General features: G+C 52.6%; 2 protein-coding genes across 3 annotated transcripts in view; one reads left to right on the plus strand and one right to left on the minus strand.

Moving 5' to 3' along the window:
- The window catches only part of ELOVL1 (ELOVL fatty acid elongase 1), a 3,774-nt gene extending 2,133 nt beyond the window's left edge, over window positions 1-1,641 (plus strand). Inside the window, exon 7 of one of the 2 annotated variants that reach the window (XM_010016962.1) lies at window positions 191-1,641. In XM_010016962.1, the coding sequence (XP_010015264.1) occupies window positions 191-445 (255 nt within the window). In that variant the 3' untranslated portion in view covers window positions 446-1,641. The remainder of the gene's footprint in view (window positions 1-190) is intronic. The other variant, XM_010016963.1, reaches the window with a different exon arrangement.
- Window positions 1,642-4,788: 3,147 nt separating this feature from the next.
- CDC20 (cell division cycle 20) overlaps window positions 4,789-7,907 on the minus strand; it is a 4,511-nt gene continuing 1,392 nt past the window's right edge. The window contains exons 3-9 of the mRNA XM_010016965.1: window positions 7,612-7,740; window positions 7,120-7,316; window positions 6,672-6,766; window positions 6,152-6,383; window positions 5,917-6,042; window positions 5,629-5,746; window positions 4,789-5,056 (exon numbers count right to left, since the gene is read on the minus strand). Coding sequence (XP_010015267.1) covers window positions 4,878-5,056; window positions 5,629-5,746; window positions 5,917-6,042; window positions 6,152-6,383; window positions 6,672-6,766; window positions 7,120-7,316; window positions 7,612-7,740 — 1,076 coding nt within the window. The 3' untranslated portion in view covers window positions 4,789-4,877. The remainder of the gene's footprint in view (window positions 5,057-5,628; window positions 5,747-5,916; window positions 6,043-6,151; window positions 6,384-6,671; window positions 6,767-7,119; window positions 7,317-7,611; window positions 7,741-7,907) is intronic.

Raw genomic sequence — 7,907 nt, forward strand, 5'->3', positions numbered from 1 at the left:
TGCCTTGAGACTTGTGCCTAACTTGTCCAGCTGCTGACTGTACCTTAACATAAGGACCTCTGCTTCAGAGTAGGAAAGGAGCCTATGGGTTTCATTTAGAAAGGTCTCTGGGTGGGGGCGGGTGGGGAGGTGTGTGTGTCCCTGACCCTGCCCCCATGAGTAACTTGTCCCTGCTCTGCCTTGTTCCCAGGCACAGTTCGTGATTGTCTCTGTCCACATCTCTCAGTATTACTTCATGCCCAGCTGCCAGTACCAGTTCCCCATCTTCGTCCACCTCATCTGGATTTATGGGACCATCTTCTTCATTCTCTTCTCCAACTTCTGGTACCAGTCCTACACCAAGGGCAAACGGTTGCCCAGGGTGGCTCAGCAAGCAGCCCAGCACAATGGTAGCAGCATCCATGAGAATGGCACTGTCACCAACGGCAAGGTCAAAGCCAACTAGAGGGCAAGGCCCTCCCAGAGCCAATGAGAGCCCCGGGGCAGAGGCAGCTGGGACCTGTTCCCCTGCTCCTGGGTGCCACTAGCCAAGTCAAGTGCCTACAGACTGTTGTACCCCTGTGCCCAGCCCTGCTGTCCTCTGTCTGCATGCCCAGCCCCTCTGCTCTGAGCAGCCATGGGCAACTTCTCCTTGGAGGGCTTGTGCTGTTTCTCAGTGTTGCGGAGCAGAGAGGCAGCTGCCTGCATCACAGCTGTGGGGCTGCAGTCCCATTCCAGTGTTTCCAAAGGAACTTCCCCAAGTGCCTACATCTGGCCCTTCTGCCTGGGGGCCATTTCCTTCTGAGTAGGACCAAAAGAAGAGACTGCTCCCTGTCCTGGTGCCCTCTCCTCTTCCCTGTCTCATGAGAGCCTGTGTGGATGAGCAGGCTTGTCCCTGGCTGCTTGCTGCTGCCAGCTCCAGTGTGAGTGCTCCTGCTCTACTGTGCCTTGTGCCACTTTGTTCCATGCCACAGTGCTGCATGTCCCTTCTGATCCCTGTGTGCCCAGGGTGGAAGATCCTGCCCTGATGTAGCTGTGCTTAGGTGTAGCTGTGGAGAATGTAGGGGTGGTGTATATGGGACTTGAGGGCCCAGACCTGCCCAGTACAGTACACACGTGCCCCATGCCTGCTATGTAGCAGGGGTTGTGACAGCCTGAAATGCCTCTCCCACATGCTAAGCCCGGGTTGCCTTGCCTTTCTGTGCCTGAGCTGGGTGCCCAGTGTGTGCTTCAGCCACACTTACCTGATCCTGTGTGGCAGCTGGTGCCTTGCTCCAGAGTGGGGGAGGCCAAGCTCAGCCTTGCCCTGGACCACTTCCATTCCTGCCATCTCAAGACTTGAGCAATAATTGCCTCTAGAATCAGCTCTTGGGCTTTCCTGCTTGGGACCAGCTCTGCTCTGGCCCAGTGTGAGCACAGCAGTGGATGGTTGTAGCCTGCCCTGCTGTGGTATATGTGAGCACCTCTTGCCCCTGTGCATCTGGAGGTGTACCCTGCCCCCACCAGCAGGGCAGTGCAGCAGCTCTCCTGGGCCTAGTGCTCATCACCTGCTCAGGCTGTAACCAAAACTGTGCTGATGGCCTTGAGATTGAGGTGAAGGAGCCAGGCCCTATCAGATTGGGCTGCTCTTCTATCACAAATAAACAGACAGAAGGAGAAGTGGCTCAGCCCTTTTGTTTTCCTGGCTTGCTGTGCTCAGAAGCTGTTCCAGGTGCTTGGTTCTGCCCAGTGGGGTTGAGGCAGGGCTGGGAGCAGCAGCTGGCATAGCAGGTTTGTGTGTTGGGGGGAGAGTGCGATAGAGATGATGAAGCAGATGGCAGATTGTTTCAAAGTGTTGTGGTAGAGCAGTACTCATGGCAGGAAATGTGTCAAAGCTCCTGTTGTGAAAGTGGCTCCACCCTGTCAAAGAATGGCTAGGGTGTGTGCTGGGACCTGGGCAGCGGCCCAGGAGGAGCTGCTGCTTTTCAGACATGCTGGGGAGCTGAGGTGTGGTGGAATGGGGAATGAAGACCCTGGAACCCCAGGGAAACAGCAGTCTGCCTTCTGCATCTGCTGAAGCCAAAGCTGCTGCCAGCTGTGATGGCCCCTGCACTGTGGATCTATGCAGAATGTAGCTCAGGTTTGTCAGAGGGAGGTCTATGTTCCTGCTGTCTTCCTCTTGCTACAGCAGAGCACCTTGCCTGGCTGGGCTCTGTTGCCTCTACCACCCGAGACAGTCTGGTTTCCCTCCAGTGCTGCTGGGGTGTAGTGCTGCTGGGGTGTAGTGCTGCCTTCCCCATTACGTGAGTGAGAGGCTAGCCTAGGTGCTGAGTCAAGCTTGGGCAGAGGGGTGGGTAGCTTGTGGCCAGGAGGAAAGCTGAGTTTCACTAGAGGGTTGCTGGGGTTGTGGGGAGGGCTTTAGTGGTTGTCCAGCCAAAACAAGCCTTAGAGCAGCGCTGGATGCAAGGGAAAGCTCTGCTGACTCTGCCTGAGCTACTGTACACCTTAAAGTCATGCTCTGCAACATAGGAGAACATCAACTGACCTGATCTGGTGTGATCAATAAGCCAAACTGCATGTGGGCATCAGTCCATTTTACAGGGCTCAGTGCCCTTGTATGTATGTGTCTGGCTGCTGCACTGTGTAGTGCTGTCTCAATTGTTGCTGCTCCTCTGGGCAAGAACTGGCAGGAGAGCTGGTTCTGGTCCCTGCTGAAGGGGTGTGTAACCCTAGTTTGGTGCTCAGAAGCCCTCACTTCAGGAGCTGTAGGTGACAGTCCAGCTGAAGATGCAGCTTTTCCCATCAAGCCTCCTTTCTCCTCCCTTAGCTGGCTTTTGGTAAACACAGGCCTGTCTCTACTTTTGCCCAAAATAGTAAAGATACTTTTAAACTACTTATGCTTGGCCTTTTAAAAGGGGCTGTTCCCTGCATATGTTCTGCTTTCCCTTCCTCCAATTGTTCCTGTTAGCTGAGATCATTCCATGGGCTGGCTGTGGCCCTTGGTCATTTACATGCTGTCACGGTCAGTCAGGGCTGTTGCTCTGAACTGAATCCACACCGTATATGGCAGCATTTCCTGGGCCTGCTGGATCAGAGCCCAGCTCTTTCCTCTGCTCCTCCTTGCTCCAGGGCCAAAGGAAGACACTGCAATACCATCACATTCTAGTAATGGTCAGGGAATTTCAAGGGGTATATAGTGCACAGCTTCTGGGGGTGGGTATGTGCTAAGGAGAGAGGCAAGACAAGCTCTGAGAAAGGTGAACTGCTTTCTTACACAGGAGAAACTACACAATCTTTCAGGATAAAAGCCTTTCTTGCAGGTTCATTGTAGCTTGGATCCTTGCAGGGGTGTGGGGCAGGGCTTCTACAACAGCAGCAGAGCTCTGGGGAAGAGCCTAACCTTGCATATAAGGCTCTGCCCCCTTCCCAGTTAGGGTCAGCTGGTGCCTTAGGCTTTGCTTCAGTAGAACTGCCTTTTTCTCCCTTGGACTTCCCTTTTGAAGGCTCCCTCTGGGTTTTAAAGCTCAGGAGGCAGAGCAGGAGCTTGGTCCCAAGTACAGCATGGTACTGTGCTGAGGGGAAGGTGAAAGCAGTTAATAATAATCCACCCTCAGCTAATCACAGCATAGGCTTTGTAGAGCTTCTTTGCCCAGGCTGAGGTGCTAATCAGCTGTGCAGTGTCCCCAGCAGCCCCTGATGCAGCTGAAGGACAGGGTGGATGTGTCTGTTGCAGCCCCACAAACTCATTCACCATGGCTCCAACATGTAGAGATGCATGGCTGCAGTTGGCTGTGCTGGCTTTTGCTCAGTTAAAGGCTCAAATATGCTTCCACCAGCATAGCTGAGCCTGGAAAGAATGCATTTCTCCAAGTGCTGAGGAGTCAAGCTCTACTAAACATCTGCATGCTTCCCTGCATGCAGCCTCAGCATGGCACCAGGGCTTCCTCTCAGCAGAAAGGCAGGACAGGGATCAGGGCTGCTGGAACAACATATGACTGAGGGCCACACACTGTTTGGGAGCATCTTGCTTGACAGCGAGGCTGGCTGTGGCAATGTAAGCTAACCTTCTGGTTTGCATCAGCCTTTAATGCTGCTGCCAGTCCTTTGGGGTGATTGCAGCTCTTGCTGTATGTTTATAGCTCCCACCCCTCCTTTTTTTTTTTTCCCCAGTAGCATTTGGCTCTTAAACTCAGCAGTAAACTTGCTGCAAAGGCAGCTATTCCACCCAAGCACACTGGCTGCAGCACTGAAGCTGTGTGTAGCAGAACAAGACTTAACTGCTGTGTGCAGGTGACACTGCAGCTCAGGCTGCCAAAAACAACTCCTGAGCCTGCTCTGGCACAGGTAATCACTGCTGTTAGTGACTGCAGAGGCACAGTAAGGCCCAGCTGGCCAGGAGGTAGGACACTGACATTTTGTACTTCCAGTTCAGGCTTGATCCTCCCCACCAAAGCCAGCAGCAGCTGGGCAAAGGGCCCTCTCCCTTAGGCCCGGGTCAGTTCAGAGCTGCTTCACTGCTCTGTGGAAGCTGGGGCCAGTCAGGGGTACTTCGTTCTGGCCCCACTGCAGTTAACACACTATGATGAGTGATGGAGGAGTAGGAAGTCACCCTAGCTACAGTTTCCCCCTGTGGCAAAGCTGCTATGCTTGTAGTCAGCATTGTTGTGTATAGCAGGAGTCATACCTGGTTTAGCCATTGCACAGCATCCTCCTTCTCCCAGGACTTCAGGGTTCCTGCAAACTGGCCCTAAAGAACTCCATCCCTTGCCCAGATTGCAAACCTCAGTTCTTTGAGCCATGGCCTTGTCTTCCATCAGACTCCATAAATACAAAAAAAGGCAAACTAGAGCAGTTTATTAACTTTTAAAATACTGTACAACAAGCTAAGCTTCCCCTATCCCCACAACAGCCCTGTGTACTCAGCGGATGCCCTGGTGAATGATGCTGCTTTTGGCACTGTTTGCCTTTTCTTTCTCTTTCTTCTTTATGGGGTCCATCTCAAAACAGCGCCAGAGCCGCAGTGTTTCATCAGCAGCTGCTGAGGCCACTGTTGCACCATCAGGGCTCATAGTCAGGTTCAAGACTCTGGCAGTGTGACCTGAGGAGGAGGAGGTGGCATGCAGTCAGGGCTGGGCTGATCACCACATTACTCCCCACCAGCTTGCATAGCCATCTCCACGCTACAGCAGCATGAATTCACACCCCAGGCATACAACAGTGTTTCTTCAGCTGCTCCCTCTAGTAGCATGCTGCTGGACACCATTCTGCATCAGTGATGCTTCAGGATGCTGGGGAGGGACTCTTCATTAGGGACTCTAGTGGTAGGACAAGGGGTAATGGCTTTAAACTTAAACAGGGGAACTTTAGGTTAGATATAAGGAAGAAGTTCTTCACAGTGAGGGTGGTGAGGCACTGGAATAGGTTGCCCAAGGAAGTTGTGAATGCTCCAGCCCTGGAGGTGTTCAAGGCCAGGCTGGACAGAGCCTTGGGAGACATAGTTTAGTGTGTGGTGTCCCTGCTCATGGCAGGGGGGTTGGAACTAGATGATCTTAAGGTCCTTTCCAGCCCTAACTATTCTATGATTCTATGGGTCTGCTCTAACCAAGGACTAGACCTGCCTTCAGCTTCTACCAGCCATCCCCCCTGCCAAAGGCAGAGGGCCCAGCTCACCTCGCAGCTCAGTGACCTTGGCCATTGTTGGATACTTCCATATAACCAGCTGATTCTGTGCAAAGCCATGGCCTGAAATGAACTCTTTGTAGTTTGTTGACCACAGGATAGAACAGACCTGGGAAGAGGCAGTAATGCAGGTAAGACAGGCTGCTTGTGCTGATTCTCACCGCCCAGAGGTGAGCATGGTCCCCTCCTCTCCCATGCCTCTGGGCCTCAGGTGTCAGCAGCTCTGTACAGCTGTCCTGCCAGAAGGTGTTTATCTCTAAGTTGATCTTCATGTCTTACCTGGGAGTGGGCATCAACAGCACTGAGACAGGTGCCAGAACACACATTCCAGATGCGGATGTGTCTGTCGCTAGTCCCACCTCCAGTGGCCAGAACATTTGACTGCCACGGGCACCACGCCACAGCCTGAGAGAAAAGGGTTCATCTTAAGGCATGCAAGAGGCAGCCTGTGCACAGCCACTGCTGTGCACCTGCCTTGCACACAGGCATGTGCCAACAGCAGCCCTGCACTCACCTTGACAGCACCCTGGTGCTGAGTGAAGGTCTGTACAGGAGCAAAGTCTCCACTGTCCCCCTGGGTGCATGGCCAGATGTTCACAAGGTTGTCATTGCCACCACTAGCCAGGTAGCGACCATCTAGAGACCACTTGAGTCCACACACCTCCTGTGTGTGGCCAGCAAGTGTGGCCACATGGTGCTCAGCCACTCTGACATCATGGTGGTGGATGTGGCCAGTCCGTGCCCCACTGCAGAGAGAAGACTTGCAGCGTCAGGCTAGCTTTCATTAAAGACCATTTTTGTGCTGTTCCAAGACTGTTGGAGTGAGCAAAGCAGCCACAGGAGCTCTTCACAACTTCAGCACAAAGGGCAAGATAGAAGAGAGGCTTCCTCCCCACTGTCCTGACAGAACAGGCTGAGTAAGAAGAATCTCAAATCAGGACAGAAATTCCTCTCCGCCATCCCTAACCTGCGTCACTCGAATCTAGGATAGGAATCTGCAACAGCTGGATGCTGCTCTTCAACCATTGCTTTACCTGGAGAGGATGTAGCTGTTCCAGCTGAGGGACCCCACACGGGAAGAATGGCTGGTCATGTTTCGAAGACGTTTCTGCTGCTGTATGTCCCATAGCTAGAAAGGCAGAGCAAGAAATTTTCTGAAGGATGAGGAAACGGAGCTCTATTGCCTTGCCCAGGCACCTCACTGCACAGGCTCTGGCATTCAATCCCATCAGTATAGGGCAGAGAGAATTTCTGTCTCATGCCTACAGAGCAGAGGGCAACTCCAGGTGTCAGAAAAACCCCAAAACCAATCTGTGCCTTTCATGCTGCACTTGGTCACTGGCCATGGACATTTCCATGCCACACCAGTCAAGACAAGTCAGGATGCACCGCATCTTTCTTGTGCTAGCCAAGCCTTTGTCCTGAGGCTCCACAGCTCTGGCAATCCCTAGGCAGCAGCCCTAGTTTTACTCCTGCACTCACCTGGACCTCAGCATTACTTGTGCCAACAGCAAGGTAGTTTCCTTCTTTAATCCACGACACAGAAGAAACGTAATCATCTGGGTGCTCCATCTGCAGCAGCTGGATAATCTCACCAGTGGTGTGATTCCACAGATAGACAGAGTTGTCCAGAGCCACTGCCAGGAAGTTCTGAGAGCTCCAGTCAATGAGATTCAGATCTACAATTTGAAAGAGCAATGTAGTAAGCACTGTGCTTACTTGGAGAGCCCTGGCCTTCACCAGTGCCCCAATAGTCTTCTAGGTGTCACCATGCCCAGCTAGTGGGGTCAGATAGCCCTGATCCCAGTTACCTACACAGTACTCTGGACCACTGTTCCCTAAAAGACTACAGAGGGACGCTCCAGAAGTGATCCATACTGGTCTAGGTGCATTAGATACTGAAACAGGACCTGGAACCTTGCTCTAGTGCAGAATGATCTCAGTGCCGAGCACTCGATATTGCAGCCTACTTACAATAGTCATTGCGGATCTCTGGTGCATCCAGGATCCGGTCTGGCATTGAGGAAATGTATCTGCCATTCTTCCTGCTGGATCCAGGTGTCATTTTCTGACTGTAGAGCACTTTTAGGTTATTCTGATAGCCTGTGTACAGAGGAACAGAATTGTTAACCCGAGTTACTGTTTCTTCCCAGCTGAGCACTGCTCACCCATCTAGAAACCCCTTCCAGTAAAAATGAAATCCTGAGGGAAGACACCCTCAGAAGACTGCAGTGTGCTCATCACTGGCAGCATGAACTGCTGAACAGGGG

This window comes from Nestor notabilis, unplaced genomic scaffold, assembly GCF_000696875.1.
Source record: "Nestor notabilis isolate BGI_N333 unplaced genomic scaffold, ASM69687v1 scaffold22596, whole genome shotgun sequence".
In the NCBI taxonomy this organism is placed as follows: Eukaryota; Metazoa; Chordata; class Aves; order Psittaciformes; family Psittacidae; genus Nestor; species Nestor notabilis.